The 16418-nt window shown below is 52.8% G+C and overlaps 1 protein-coding gene across 1 annotated transcript; it reads right to left on the bottom strand.

Moving 5' to 3' along the window:
• Positions 1-1398: 1398 nt before the first annotated feature.
• SLC9A6 (solute carrier family 9 member A6) lies at positions 1399-16034 on the bottom strand. The gene is made up of 16 exons (XM_062634978.1): positions 15949-16034; positions 14795-15056; positions 14355-14432; positions 13651-13727; positions 12639-12751; positions 11110-11215; positions 7941-8082; positions 7613-7718; positions 7337-7425; positions 7028-7141; positions 5405-5516; positions 4509-4662; positions 4306-4336; positions 3075-3154; positions 2369-2474; positions 1399-1869 (listed from the first exon to the last, which is right to left on the bottom strand). Exons 1-16 carry the CDS (start codon positions 16032-16034, stop codon positions 1594-1596), a joined length of 1932 nt encoding a protein of 643 aa, XP_062490962.1. The 3' UTR covers positions 1399-1593.
• Between the last annotated feature and the right edge of the window lie 384 nt (positions 16035-16418).

Below are 16418 nucleotides of genomic sequence, written 5' to 3' on the forward strand. Positions count from 1 at the left end.
AAGTGTATATATATATATACACACACACTTGAAACTTCCTGTCTCCTCCAGCTCTCAGGTGGTGCTGGGGAAAACAGCCATGGGGACACTGCTGTGAGGTCTCAAGGTCGCATCCTGAGAGGTGCAGTTTGTTCCAAGGAAACCTAATGGGAGTGCTCGGACTCACCCAGCTCTTTTCCATCTCGTCTCTTTTCAAACAGCTCTGTTGAAGCCCTCTGGAGAGGGTTAACTCCAGAACAGGCCTGCAGTGCACCGGTAACCCTGACTGGTTTGTGTAGCCAAACTGGAGCTAAACCAGACAACAACATTACATACAGGAAACTGCTGTGATTCCCCCTTGCCAGCAGAAAAAGAAGGGTGTCAGGGTTAACTTCACTGCACTTTTAGCCATTTCCCATAGCGACAGTAAACCCTTTAACACGAGCGTGGAATCGCCAATTGTTCTGTGCTCTTCCTTGGAAAAGAAGAATTGAAACACGAACTCAAACCCAAAACCATCAACTTGCAAACATTTCTCATTCAACGGTAAGAGCCACGAGCGAGCCGGGGCGGGTACTGCAGACAGGCAGCATGCTAAGGAGTTAGGACACAAAGTGCAATGGGTTTTGACTCTACAAGAGGACGGATGGGCAACTCCCCGTCAAGTACCACCTCGATGCTCAGTGAATGCCTCTGGAGAGGGCCGGAGGTACCGCGTCAATCTGTAGCTGTAAAGCTTGTGTTTGAGGCTGGCCAAGCTCCACGGCCCCGTGGTGCAGCCCTGCACACCTCAGCTACATCTGTGACTGCAGGAGGAGGGACTGGAGCACACAAAGACACTGTCACTTCCCAAAACGTGGAATGGCGTTGCCAGTTGAGGAGTTGATGGTGGCTTGAGCCACAGCTCAAAGATGGACTCAGCCCTAAAATCTGTGGGATCAGCTCCTTCTCCTCTACACGACCACAGGCACAAACCATCCCTCCCTCCTGCTCCCATCCGAGCATCAGCTTTGGCCAGCGTGTGTGCCATTAGCCTGCTAAACAGAGCAGGGCTCGGGCAGCAGGGCACCAGAAAGCAGGAGGTTTCCACATCCCAGCTCAGGTTCCCACAAAGTGAACAAGTTTAGCACCAGCTACTGCCCGCTGAGAGGGTGCGTGGCTTATTTCTGGCTCAAACATCCCAAACGCGACTACCCGAAGATCTGAGACCAAAATAAAAGGTAACAATCCTCATCTGAACAGAAAGCGATTTCCACCGCTCACCTCTCCCCTAGCCTCCTCTCCCCGCCTCAAAGCATGAACAGGGAGTCAGCTCCTTTACTCACCCCGCTGGGAACTAAACCCTTTGTCAAACCACACATTAAAGAAGCTCACTGTGTGCAAAAGACTCTTATGCTAAAACAGTTCCACCCTACACAGTGCAGTCAACACAGTTTTAACTTAAATTTGCAGCTTGTTCTTTACAAGTGCTTGGCAGAGAATATTTATATTCTTCTGACACCATATAAATAATATTTATACAGCTTAGACATTTCGAGACATGCATTAGACTTTAGGTAGTACATATTTCTTGATCATATATGCAACTATTACTGTCAATCAAACCAAGCAACCTTATGCTGGACCGTGCCTTGCGTTATCCAGGACGTTTGATGGTGGCTCTGAATCGTCCATGGGAAGGACCAGGCGCGTGCCTCGGATTACGAGTTCATGGTCCCCAAAAGCCAGCTCCCGATCCAGCGCATCCTCCGAGCTGTTGCCCACGAAGCGCCGGGATGTGCCGCTGGATGCCACGGAGTCAGTGTTGACAGTGGAGTCCCCGTAGGTCAGACTGATGTCCCCGTCGTTCAAAATGAGGTCAGAGTCATCGTCCTTCAGCTGCTCCTGATTCTGGGCAACAAACAGGGGGAAAGTGCTGGTTAAAGGGAACCTAAAGGGAACCTACTGGGGAGGGGCTTGGGACAAGGGATGTAGGGACAGGCCAAGGGGAATGGCTTTAACCTGCCCGAGGGAAGACTGAGCTGAGCTCTTAGGCAGAAGCTCTTCCCTGTGAGGGTGCTGAGGCGCTGGCACAGGGTGCCCAGAGAAGCTGTGGCTGCCCCATCCCTGGCAGTGTTCAAGGGCAGGTTGGACACAGGGGCTTGGAGCAAGCTGCTCCAGTGGAAGGGGTCCCTGCCCGTGGCAGGGTTGGAGCTGGAGGAGCTTTGAGGTCCCTTCAACACAAACCATTCCATGATTCTATGTATTAGCTCATCCCTCAGCACCAGTCTCTGATCTCCCTACCAAGGCTCCGAGCTCGAGGCTGCAGAGCAGCATCCGAAAGCTACGCTGAAATAGGAACATGCCAAAGTCCACCCACCCATGACGGAAAGGACACCAAGAGACTCACTTCGTACGCCTGTGGACTCGTCAGGCACCGGGCAATGGGCCCACAGCACCCTGGCAGTGTGGTGGTCAGCGGCGGCCCACTGTGTGTCAGCAGAGGCTTCAGATAGCTACAGAGGGGGTTAAGGAAGAAAGAGGAATAGGGCGATGTTGGCAAGGCGAGGGGTGGGATGCAGGGGCAGCAGGGAGGGACTCTGTGTCCCCAGGAAATCGCAGGAAGGGAAGAAGAACAAGTCCCTGGAAGCACAAAAGTCATAGGAATGAGCGATGTGAATATAACCACAGTGGGACATGAGTGGACCAGACACAGCCCTGGTAAGAAAAGGCCTCGCAGCATCACTTGTCCATGCCTCTCATTGTGGCAAATTGCTCCTCCACTAATTGATGGCAAAGCATTTGAAAGGGAAGAGGGAACTGATCTAGCAAGAGAGGACCCCTGCCCTTCCTGCCCACCTGCCACCAGGATCGAGGGTCCCTGGGCTTCCAGCCTTGCAGACACGAGCTTTGACGTGAGCTGCTGCAGCATCCCCCCTAAAGGTGGATGGAAATGGCCGTTTCTCACAGCCACAGACACGAGGAGGTGCAAACCGAAACCCAGCAGCGTCACAGGAAAGCAAACGCTGGCTCCTCTGCTAAGCAGGGAGCGAGCCATGCCCCGGGCCAGCAGAGCTGCTGGGGCAGACAGGATCTGACTCAGCACACAAGGATACTTGTGATCGAAGTTGTACCACATGCGGAAGAGCCAGGCGCTTTCTGCCTTCGTACTCCTCCTCTCGCTCTCCGGGACACCCTGCAGGAGAGTCAGACGTTAAACAGCAGCAGGGAAACGTGCCACAACCTCCAGCAGGGCCAGGAGGCTCCAGGTTGTCCCAGGGGGATGGAAGAAGACGCACACCTTCCATCACCCCTTCAGAAGAAACCCATGGGTTGCAGAGAGCATAAGGATGCTCACACCACAGCAGGCTGCGGTGCTTCCAGCACACACTGCATTTAGCAGCGCAGAGCAGCCTTAGGGAGGTGGTATCAAAGCATTCTTTCTGCTAGAGCCTTCCAGCTCCTGGCCATGAGGTTTAAAGTGCCTCGGAGCCAGGGGCTGCATCCAGGCTTCACATTTCATAGTGACTGACAGGTCCAATCTCCATCAAACCTCGCCTGAGACTTCTGTATGCAAATCACTGCGTGTGATGGGGACCTCTGGCTTCCTTCTAGTCAGAGTAAAGAATGCAGAACTGTTTGGAGGGCACTGTGAACACAATTACACATTCCACAGAAACCTGGCTTTCAGATTCATGGCTCTGGGCCGCCTTCAGCATTTGATGCTTTCTGCCCAGGACGTGAAAAACCCAATAAATGGCTCTGAATACAAGGCACCTCCAAGGTGCAGAACCCATCAAGCAGAGCCACAGCATGACCAGGCTGCAGGGAAACTCCTGATGCTCCAGCATTTATCTCAGCGTGGCTGGTGGTTCCTGAACTGCCACATAGCTACCCACAGGAAACACGGAGGGGGGGAAACGTACAAGTGGGGCAGAAGATGCTACATGAAATGAGGCAGTAAATGGTGTTTCTGTACTGCTCTGGATACCGGGGTGAGGCAGAGAGCCTCCACGTCATGCATATTTTGGTGTTTATTTCAAACCCAGCCAGAGAAGGGCTGAATCTATTGCAGTCTCTCCCTGCAATGTGGGAGCGTTGCTCCCAGCAGTAATGTGGACTAGGAAGTCCAGGGTTGTTTTCTCTGCCCTCCCTAACAAGTCACTAAAAGGAAGGCTCATTATAACCAGAGAGAGCACAGAAACATCCTCACTCCCACTGACTGCAACCCCTTTCCCCGGAGGACCTAAAAAGTCTCCTACAGCCGGAAGGGAGCGGAGCAGGGACCGGCTTGACGTAACCCCTGCCAATTCCTGCCCGGAGGCTGCCCAGCAGCACCGCACTCACCACGTTCTCCTGATCCGCATCCACACCGACTCTGTGGAGGAGACAACAAGCACAGGGTTAGCACGGGCGATGCCAGGCGGGTACGTGGCTGCGGTCCCAAGGGGAGGATCGTGTCCTTCCTCCCGTCTCTTCGAACTGAGCACCTCCATGCGAGAGCAGGATGAGGGAGGGGATGTGCTGCAGCAAGAGAGCCCCTGACTCACCGGATGTTCAGGCAGGACAGCATGGCTGTGGTGCCCCCGCCGAAAACCCACACAGTGAAGAAGACGATGAGGAGCGTGGTGCTGAACATCATCTGCCGGGCGTACGTGGCCGTGTCGCGGATGGCCAAGGCGAACGCCATGGCTCCTCGCAGCCCTGCCAGCAAAGGGATGGTGGAGGAGCTGTGTGAGCCCACAGCACTGACAGCAGCCCCCATCGCAGGCTTCCCCACCCAGGGTTTACAGCAGTGCTGCCCCACAAGCGGTCCTACCCCTCTGATAAGGGCTTGGGACAAGGGCCTGTAGGGACAGGCCAAGGGGAATGGCTTTAACCTGCCAGAGGGGAGACTGAGATGAGCTCTTAGGCAGAAGCTCTTCCCTGTGAGGGTGCTGAGGCGCTGGCACAGGGTGCCCAGAGAAGCTGTGGCTGCCCCATCCCTGGCAGTGTTCAAGGCCAGGTTGGACACAGGGGCTTGGAGCAAGCTGCTCTAGTGGAAGGGGTCCCTGCCCGTGGCAGGGGTTGGAGCTGGAGGAGCTTTAAGGTCCCTTCCTACACAAACCATTCCATGACTCGGTGATATCCACTACTGGAGGAGACCACAGCACTTTCACAGTGATGATTTAAGCTTAAGCATTCCCTGTGAAGCTGGGGTTACCACCAGCCCAGAAAGGCAATTCCTCCTCCTGCCCCATGCTGTGCACCGAAGCACAAGGCAGGAAGAGCTCATTCCTACACCCTAGAACAAGGTATTCACACCACCCAGCCAAAGGGAGCCCTTTCCTGACCATTCTCTCCTCCAGACACTGCCTGTAAGAGACTTAGAGTTAAATAAGGACTATTTCCAGGGGCTCAGAGGCAGATGGGCCACGCGGTCGGAGGCAGGGATGCGATAACGTACCAGCAAACATCATCATGTGCTGTAAATTTGTTCCTATCTTATTTCTTCTCCCCAGATTCAGTAAAAATGACAGTGGGTAAATATTGGCAGCTCTTCCTAGGAAGATAGCAAGCTGTATTTGCACACATTAAGGAAATAGCTCTTCCTGTGCCTCCCATCACAACCCACCTCTGCACACAGAGCAGGCGGAAACGCTGGGGAGCCTCAGAAACCCTGGTCCTTTGGCTGCAAAGATAACCACCCTGCTCTGAGTGCTACAGCAGAGTGGGCAGAGCGTGCTACTGCCTCCCCAAAGCAAAGCACACACTGCAAGTCAGGAACATCACATGGAGACAAGCACAAATAAACACGTGAACGATGAGAGGACAGGATAGAGGAGTGAGAGGAGAGTAAAAACACCATTCCCCATCGTCTGCTTCGCCCTGCCAGCTCCTTTTTCCACCCCAAGAATTATTTGTCCTCTGTGAAGCTCAGGTCATCACTGCTACCACAGCTCCTCTGACAGCCCCTGGCACCCCACACTTCACAGCTGGGTCTGAAGCTTGAAGCCAAGTCTCATTCCCAAAGATTATTCAGCAAAATGAAAGCAGCAGCAGTTGAGAAGGACAAAAAAGAGAAGCTGAGACTCATTCTGTTTTCATAGTCCGTGAGATATGAGAAGCACCAGCCCCTTCATATTGCTTTTTATCTCTGAAGCTGTGTCTTTTAATACCAGCACCCAGATGGCAAAAATAATCTCGGAGCCAGTATTCAGAGCAGCCCTGAATAATATGGAAAATGCTTCCAGCTTTCATGTGCTGTCCTGAGCATCATTAATTTGCATAAGAGATGCATTTCATGATCCCTCTCGTGAATGAGCTATCTCAGCAGTGAGTCAGCTCCTGCTGAAGAGGACACAATTTCAGCCTAACCACCTGAATGGCATTCCCCATGTTCTTCACTCCCTCCATCCCCCAGGCTCCTGGGGGAATCCAGCAGACCCCGTTGCAAGCCTTATACGCCAGCATTGGCAAAGACAACAACGTCACACGCAGCACCATAAACCTCAGCGTGGGCAAAGGGTGCAAGTAATGCTGCACACCTGAACCGGCTTCCCTGGGTTATGGAAAACATTCCTTCAAAATCCTTGGTTTTGGGCTGAGAGTTTGTTTCCATTAACATCAGCTTGTAGAAGGGGAAATCCTTCCTCACAGCATCACTACTGTAGCCTTAACTGTGCTATTTGACCAAAAAAGGGCTTGTTTAACCAGGGTTAACCAAGCCATTAACAGGAAATAAATGGCTACAATGGGCAGTCCCCATTCTCAAAGCCACTCCTGGCACATAACAAAGCCTGGAGCTTCGGACCATGCTCACATCCAACAGGAGTCCCTGCAGCAGCAGCTGATCTGAATGCCCACGAAGGGAGAGAAGACAGGGGGAGGAAAAGCAAAGCTGGGAGAAGAATCTCCATCTCCTTCAAGTAAGCAGCACAGGCACCACGCCATGGGAGAAATCCCCCTCTAAACATAAAGCCAGGCTGACTGAGGAAAACCCCACACATCAGAGAGAAAAACACAACCTGGGAATGAGGAACCTCTCCCTTTGCTATTTATATCTTATACAATGGGCTCCAAAGGATACAAAAGCCCCCACCACAAAGGTAGGGTTAAAGACGTGGTTCTGGAAGGTGAACAGTGCGAGTCCCATGTAGGAGAAGATGAAGTTTTCTGCCAAGAAATTCAGCAGCTCAAACAACTGAAAGAGAAACACAAATTAAAAGTGAGTGAGACACCCGAGGTTTAACAGGGAACACACAGGAGCCCATCCATCACGCAGTAAATACTTCTTCCTCATAAAACCCATCTGTAGCAAGACAGATGCACCTCACTGTGGCTAGAGGGGAGGAAAAGATATTGGACTTGAGACTCAGAGAGGCTGAAGAGCTCTCACCTGCTTAGTTCTGTGCTGGGACTCTGTAGATAAGTTGTTATAGGTATAATGGGCCTGTGTGATCCCGCAGAAGAGGACAGCCACCACACCTGGGGAGCAGAGCATCGCGTTAGACTCCTGATCATGAAAGGCACAGGGGGTTTAATGCAATAACCCCAGAATAAATAAAGCAGAGGGAGAGCTCTGGCTGCCATCAATGCTGGGAGAAGCAGAACTCAACAGCCCCATCATCCCTGCAGATCTCCATCCCGGACACAGGGCTGTGCTGGAGCTTGCCTGTAAAGCCACATGCTTCAGCCAGCAGGAACGTGCTCCAGGACATCAAGAAGAACAAGCCCGTCTCCAGCAACGGGAACTCCCGAAGTTTGGTGAACTTGGTGACGTTGCAGATGGTTAAGGACAATTTGGAGAGGAACTGGAGGCTAAAAGCACAGCAAATCCACTTGTGCAGCACAGCAGCGCTACACAGCCTGCCCCTAAGGAAGCTACGGCACTGCCTTTGATGCAGTAAGGCACAGAACCATGCAGCGCTGCATCTGGGTGAGATGCAGCACAGCAACAGAAGCAGCTCTGTAAACGCTTGGGAAAACACACAAAAGGATATTAAAGCTGTCACGACTCCGGTAGCTGCTCCCATTGCAAAAGAGCCACTGAATATCCCCAGGAAGATCCCGATGGACTTGAACATGGCTGTGACATCGAACGTGTGGCTGTTGTCACCCGCCGGCTGGTACGCAACAATTGAGCTACAAGAGGGAGGGAGAGCACACACAAGAACAGAACAGCCCTTAGTCTGGATGGGGAGGCACCTCCACAAAGCTACATAAGCCAACATCGAGCCTGAGAAACCAGGGAGGCAAAACCCAAGTCCCACACCGCAGTTCCTCTGGGATCACAGCATGCAGCAGCAGCATTCCCACCCCATCCCAGGCAATTTGGGATCCCCTTCGCTCCTGACCTGCTGTTCAGCCTCCCCTCCAAGGCACAGCTCTGCACTTGCTCGCTCTAGACATTAGAGAGCATCAAACCAAAGCCCATCTCTTGCACGATCTCCTGCAAATGCATTTGCTTAAGTGACAGTCCATCATTTATGATGGGATTTTGGGGGTTTGGCACCAGCTCTATAAAGGCAGGCACTCTGCAACCACAAAGCATCCCAGTGGGAAGCCTCCATTGACTCCACAGAGGTGGCTGATGCGAATATCCCCTGGAGAGCTATAACTTACTCTGCTTTACCACATTTAACGTGCACTGCATTTATCTGGCACTGTTCTGAGCTCTGAAGTGAAACATTGCAGGGCAGGAAGTCAAAGGGCACAGGGCTGGTTCACAACAGCAGCATGCTCATCCTCACCCACCAAACTTCAGAAGGCCTTCGTGGTGGGATGGTAAATGGGTTTGCTCCCTCCGGGCTCCGGTGAGCTGAGCCCTCCCACTGTTTTACTTGGAAGGGCTGAGATACAGGGGGGCCTTCATCCATCTCCTAAATGGGGTTGGAACTGGATGATCTTCAGGTCCTTTCCATCCCAAACCATTCTACGATTCTAAACCCCATTTATGGACTCCTCACATCCCTTTCTTGGATGTAAGCTTACAGAAAACATTAACTTCCAGTCGGCAATCCCTCAGCCAGCTCCGTTCAGACTCTTGGATGTGAACTTTAAACCTTTGCTGTTTAACCTCCTGAGCTCTGCTGGAACAGAAAGTTACTGCCTCATGCACACATCCTGCAGCTTTCCCCCTTAACTGCACACCAACGTCAGGGGTCACTTCCCTTGCTCAACTTCCCTGCTTTTAACACCTTTCCTTCTCCTGCATTGTCTTTGACACTGCACGACGTACGCTGTGGTTTAACTGCGTTTGTCAATCCCATCTGATACTTCCCATTCCCCAACATGCTCTTCTGGGGCTTGGGGTTTTGTTCTTATAAACCCGGACTGGTTTCATTTCCCCTCCGCAACCGACTGTTTGGATGTTGGCTTTGTGTTTTTACCTCTTAGCAGTTTTCCTTCTGGTTCTGCTTTCTGCATCACTAATAAGACATCAGCGGCAGCTTTATGCCCCCTGTCCCTGCCCATGGGGGTCTCTGTGGCATTCAGCCCCTGTGAAACCTCCCTTGGGAAGAAGCAGGTAGAGACCCTGCAGCTGCATTCACCTCCCTGCTCCCAAACTGCATCCCCAGCACCTCGCTGCCCACTGGCTTTCGGTTCTGTGCTCAATTCCTCTTCATCCTGCAACCACCTCCCAGGCACCAAACCAGCACGAGGCAGGACCAGAAAGGCAGGAACCAGCAGCGGATCCTGCTCCCCAGACACAGGAATGTTTGTCCAGGACTGAAAGCAGGGAGGAGAGGAGCCCTGTGGGCACCCAGCTCCTGGCACAAGCAATGCAGGAGTCCCAGCTCCTTGTCCTCCCCTGGCACAGGGGCTGCTCTTGTAGGAGCTCTCCTCCTTGCACTCAAGATGTGCTTGTGCCCAAGTGACTCGAGGCTGCCCTGGAGACACCTGCACTGACCAATACCCACCATGCTGATGGGGCTGCCCTATGCTGCTTACAGTGACCCTGAAGACAAAGCCCATGGCAAGCTCTGAAACAGGCACAGGTTGACTGGCGAGGAGCCCTGGAGGGGTCAGCATGCTGCTGGGCTGGGCTGCACCAAAGCCTTGCAGCAAAATAACTGCTGCCTGCAGCTCAGAGCTGCTGTTCTGGTGCAAATTACCTTATTTCAGGCAGGGGGTGGATGGAACTCAGCTTGTGGGAAGAGGAAGGCAGGAAATCAGAGCAACAGCTACAAAGCTGGCACTGAAACAGGGCGAGAGGTGATGCGGTCACCTCCGTGTATGGAGATGCACCACACTGATGCTAAACCCACCCAGAACCTCCCAGCACAGGCTGGAAGACCCCATCCCTTCCTCACTTGGGATCCCTTTCTAACACGACCTGGCTGTGCAGCATCTACCCTCATCCCAGTGGGGACACATCCAGCATAAAGCCCAGAGCGAGCAATACAAAGAGCTCCAGAAGCCTCAACAGAAGCACTCAGTTCAGTGCCTACAACTGGGGATACGCAGCTCACAAGATGCTATTTGCTGCCTCCACCTTAGGAAAACCCACACAAGCAGCATGCTGGAGTGACAAGTATTCCAGACCTATTTCCTGCATTAGTCTGAGCTATACGTGGACCCGTCACCACTGCAGATATCATACAGTGCCAAACAAAGTGCCATGATGGCTACACGGTGAAAATGCAGATCAAACACGTCCTGCATGCAGAGGACAGAAGATGTTAAAGAATAGCAAATACTCTTTAGAAAGGCAGCATGTGTTCAGGGCAGGGTATTTCACTCAGTAAGAAATACCATCTTCTTGATGCACAGAAAGCAGGGAGAGAAAGGAAACTATTCCCACCTCACCCAAGGCAGGTATTTGTGGATGGGAAGGCAGGCAGGGAGGAGCAAAGCCAGCAGCAAGGAGTTTCCTTGAGGCTTGAAAGCACATGTGGTGTTTATCCCATTTCAGAGGGACAGAAAAACTTCCTCTTGACTAGGTCAACCAGGCATAAAAGCAAAACAGAACTATCCATCATGCAGAGGGAAGCTGTAAGGGCAGCCCACAATCCCAAACTGCAGTCTCCAATGTGGTCACGAGGTCACTAGAGCTTTTGGGGACACTCCAAACGGAAAGCTGCTCTTGCAAACACCTCTTCAGGAGGTCCCCCAGCACCTGACCCGTACCACGGATAACAACTGAAAGTAAAAGCAGAGCACACTTACGAAGACAGCACTATGGCAACGGCATCATTGAGGACGCTCTCGCCAAAGAGCAGGGCATACAGCTCAACATCAACCTGGAGTTCATGGAATATGGCAAGAACAGTCACTGACAAACAGAAAAACAAGAGAAGACATTCAAAAAGGCGCCGTTATTTTGGTGCAATCAAAGACAAAACGCCCTGGTTTAGAAAGCTGCCTTCCTGCACATCTGTGCCACTGCCGCAACGGTGCCAGCCACCCCTCCTGCTCCCTCCACCAGCCTTCCTTCCGCCCTTTCAGATGAGGATTTGCTTTATCATTTCCCTCCTGCTCCTTTTCAACGCATCCTGGGCATTGGGTCTATTGAGTCTTCAGCAGGCAGACACGAACAAACTCTGCCCTGAGCTTGCTGAAGGTCTGAGCTCATGGACTGGGCCACAGTACCACGCTAACACAAGCCACCCAGCTTTCGTGATGCCTTTGGCATGGTGCATCAGGGAGAGCCTTCCTCCACCTACAGAAGGCCAGGAGGATGCAGGTTTGTCCAGGACGATGCCTGTCTTCTCCTTCCATCTCTGATACTCCAAGGGAAATCCTTGGATTCAACACAGGTTGACACAGTGGAAATGCCAGCACAGATGTATGAACATTTCAGACCCAACTGGAGGAAGCCAGGCATTAGAGGGTGTCTTGTGACTTACAGCCACATGGCAGAGACCACAGAACCCTCAAGCCCTTCCGTGATCCAGCAGCTCCAAGAAGGGAACCAAAACGCAGCAGGTTTTGTGCCTCAGCCTTGCAAAAGCATCACAACATCTAGAGCAAGCGAGATGTAACACGTGGTGCATGGTGCACAGCTCAGGCTGCTGCAGAGGGCTGAGCTAATTCCAATCAAAGTCCTCTAAAATAGCATCCAGGCACTCAGCTGTGCACACTGAAGGGGGTTTAACACATTTATGCACAGGGAAACGTTCCATTTTTACCTGTGGAATCTTCACGTTCCTGTTGTGAAGCCTAAAGAAGGGATACCATGCCAACATCTCACCTGCAGCACCTCTAAGCATTACTTCTACCTGCGGTCCTTGCCCGGCCTCTGCCCATCTGCCATCAGGTCTACCACAGCACCATCACACCCAAGAGGTGCTCCCCACTTTGCAACCCAGATCCAGTCTATGATTACCACTAAACTAACTAAGACTGCCAACTGAACATGACACATGTGCTTGTGCTGCATCTGCTGCCAGCACAGGATGGCAGAGACATGGTGGACCTGTCCCAACACCCAGTGAAGTCATGAGAGAGACTGGGCAGGACTTGGCTGCAAACAAAGATTCGGGAAAGCAGAGGTTTGGAAGGTCTATTGCATGTAATTGGCAGGAAATCAAAAGGCATGGAGACAAATGTGACCTCTAAGAAGGTCACACATCCATTGAACTCCAAAATTCAGGAGGACACTTGCAGGTGTTTAAGACTGTCTTCCCCTCTTCACCCCAACTCAAACCAGATCAAAATGTAGATAAAATGAGGGGAAAAAAACCCATCTACCATACCTGGGTCAGTAGCTGATACAATGGCACCGAAGAGGAGGCAGTCAGTGAAGTAGAAGTCCCCCCCGAGCTGCCCAGTGACTTTCATCAGCGCCACGCAGCCATACACGACAGAGCTGGTGATTAGAAGAGGCAATTACTCATCTCATCAGTGCATTAAAATGACACCCCAATGGACTCAATTCCCTTGAATTTGCCAGATTAACCCCTAAAGTTATCCAAGTGCCAGGGCACCAAAGAACTGAGCTGAGTGCAGTGAAACCCCAAGGCCACGGTCTGGGAGGCGAGTGCTGGATCTCACGCTGGACCACGTACACGGTCCCCCCGAGGAACCAGGGTGGAAAGTCCCCCATGAGCATGACATGGCCCAGGAAAAGGAGCATCCAGGCTCATGGGGTCTCCTGATCTCTTTGCAGTGTCTCACGTGAGCACGTTTCAATGGGGTGACCTTGGCCTGACTCTGAAAGGGCCGAAACCCTCAGCGAGGAGTAGCTAACGCAGATGCTGAGTCTGCCTGAACCCATTGGACTCCCCAGTGGAAAACCCCCTTTGCCTGCCTGCGTGCTGCTGTTCAGAGCAGGAATCCTCCAGCTCCCTTTGCACACAGGGGTGAATAACCTGACACACCATCTGTGCTCACCAGGCACCTGCTTCCAGCAAGTAAGGACAGGACATGAGTTTACGATCCTGCCCTCTACGCCTGTGTCTCATGCTTGTTAGGGCTCTGCTCTCAACAGTTTGAAGTTCCTGATTCAAGACAGTCTTCAGGGACGTGTGAAACTTTCCTTGCCAGGTGTGTAACTGCTCCGGATGGGATGCTGAGAAAGCACTACGCAATTAGACAGCAATCACGCTGCGCACACAGCAGACGTTTGGCCGGTGAATAGCACTACTGGCTGCTGCTGAGCAGCAGGGGCAGAGAGCCGGTGTGATCCTTCAGGGCTGGGATTAGCAGCCAGAGCTCTCGAAGCCTCCAAAGCCCTCCACAAGAACCACACCAGCTCCAGCAACTCACCCGATCACCAGGCAGGAAATGGCAGTGCCAAGGAAGGCGTAAGCCAGGATGGATCCCAGGTTTCTGAAGAAGTGCCTCTAGAAGGAGGATTAAAAGGAAGAGTTACACTTGCTAACAGTCTCCTTCAAGCCTGCACAGGCACCACACAGGCTCTGCAGCTATTTGGACCTTGCTCAGACACCACGAGCTGCACCAACACGGCTGAACGGTGCCCATGAGTGTACACTGCCAGACCAGCAGACGTTGATGCAGCATTAATAAACATGAATGCATCATCTTCTTATACCTGTGTATTTAATAGGGTGCTGTTCTAAGTCCTGGTAACTGATTTCCTAACCCAGCAGCATTCCTCCTTCCTTCCCCCGCAAGCTAAACAGGATCATTCTCCTCTGCTTCCAAAGCAGCATTCCAGAGAGTTGCTGAATTCCCACCCTCTGATGTGTTTCAGAGGCTGAAACGGGCCAGAGCTGACCTCCAAACCCCTGCCAAACCCATGCTGGGAGAGGTTGAAGTCATTGACCCTTCCCAGGGATGGACAAGATGGACGGGGGCACTCTCAGCCCTGCTTCCTACAATCCCACGTGTACCGAGGAAAACCGTACCCATCTCCACAGCCTGCTGAGCAAGCAGGAAAGCACGTTCAAGTATGAAGAATGCTCTGGGGGCAGAGGAACTGAAAACACAGGAGCTGCAAAGGCACGTACCCTTTTCAAGCTGTAGCCTGCATAAAATATAATTGGAGGAAGCAAAATGTTGAAGAACACTTCAGGATCAAAAGTCACCTGTTAAGAGAGAAAAAAAAACCAACAGTCAAACGCTTTGCAAGGCAACACACAGATAAGGATGTCACATAAAACACACGGAGGAAAGCCTGTGCCCCCACCGGAGGAGATGCCGTCGGATCAACTCTGAGGATGCCTCTGGCATCTTTTGGAGACACAGTGCAGAGCCAAACCAGCTTAAGTTAAGATCAGCTGAAACCGGAGTTTCATTCCATTGTGTTCTAATTATAAGCTACAGCTGATCCTAATCTGATAGAAGTGAAATGTACATAGAGAGAAAACAAGCACGTAACGCAGCAGCTACGGGACGCATCCCCACAGAGGTGCCCATCGCTCGCCTCTGCGGTCACCGGCTCCCTCACCTTTCTCAGCATCTCATTGTCCTGGACGTTATTGAGCTCCTGGGCGCTGATCTCCCCTTTCAGGGTGTACTCGTAGTACTTGCCGCTGACGTTGACCAGCAGCGTGGCAGGACTGGTCTGCACCTGGCAGCTCAGCGTCACGTTGTTCACATCGCTGGGCACGTGGATGCCGTAGCGCAGGACCACGCCGACCAGGACCCCTGCGGGGGGACACGTGTCAGTGAGAGCTGCCGTGGTCTCCTTGAGGTCACACGGACCAGGCCTCGATAGGACAAGAGGAACCGGCCTCAAGCTGCACCAGGGCAGGTTTAGATGGAGCTGAGGAACAATTCCTGCCCCAGAGGGTGCTCAGGCATTGGAACAAGCTGCCCAGGGCAGGGCTGCAGGCACCGTCCCTGCAAGGGTTCACTCACCCTCAGTGCCATGGGTTAGGGGTGGCCTTGGCGGCGCTGGGAACAGTTGGACTGGAGGAGCTGAAAGGGCTTTTCCAACCTGGTTGATTCCATGATTCTATAAAACCCTAGGTGTCCTCCCAGGAGACCTGCCAGCGCTCATGCAGACCTTCTAACACTGGCCATGGACTGGTCCTGATGGGTTTTGGCTCCCCAGCAATGAGTCAGACCCCCTTGTTTTAGAGCAGCAAAGTGCAGACATGGAGGGCACGCTGGTTTTCTTAGGGCATTGCTGGCACACAGGTGGGGAACCGGGCACGGCACCGCTCACGTGTGCCTAAGCTGTGCACGTTGCACCTAGAACCTGCCAGCATCACGTTTTGCCACTACAGAAATACATTAAACCCTTCATTTTGGTAAGGGATTAAAAATGATACCCGGGAACGCCACGAACGCTTTGAGGACAGCGAGCATCCTTCGGAAGATGCTGCAGCACCATCCCTCCTCCTCCCGCACTGAGGAGCTTCCCCAGCACACAGCAGCCATCCCTGCTCTATAAAACCCCTGGAAGCTCCCCAAGCCAGGCCAAGCACCCGGGTCTGCTCCTCACCCCCTGGGAGCCTCAGCTCTGCACCATGAGCAGCAGCCCCAGCTCCGCTGCTGGGCAGGAGCATCCTGGGGTTAATGTGCAAGCCAGCGATGCTGGGAGCTCTCCCCTCCACACCGATGGCATTCACACGGTGCAGGCTGCTCCTCACCCACCTGTAGTGCAGAGGGCTCTCCTGGCAGAGCTCCCTGACATCCGCAGGCTGGGCAGCAGGGATGTCCCACAGGGCACCTTTCCACATAGCCTTCAGCGCAGATGGGTTTGGAAACTCCTTGATGAAGGCAGCGCTGAGGCACCACAGAAATCCTGGGTCTCAACCCCATCTCTGAACCACGCATTCCTGAGAAGCCTTCAGACACATGGGGACCAAACAGGGACCGCAGCACTGAGGAGGCTTCCCCATTTGCCTGCCAGGACGCTCCTGCTTCTTTGCTCTGAGTTAAAATCATGCTCTGTGCTTTCACTGACCGAAGGGAACATCAAACTCTTCCTCTGCCACCATCCCCCGGGAGCAGAGCCTGGGCAGGAGACCACGGAGCCATTCAGCATCTCCTGCAGCCAGTTCCCAACCTCCCACCCAGGTTCTGCCTTCTGCCCTTAGAACTGCTCCTCTGCTCCTCTGGAG

Source organism: Pezoporus occidentalis, unplaced genomic scaffold (assembly GCF_034315485.1).
Source record: "Pezoporus occidentalis ecotype Australia unplaced genomic scaffold, CSIRO_AGI_Poc_V1 ctg440, whole genome shotgun sequence".
NCBI lineage: Eukaryota > Metazoa > Chordata > Aves > Psittaciformes > Psittacidae > Pezoporus > Pezoporus occidentalis.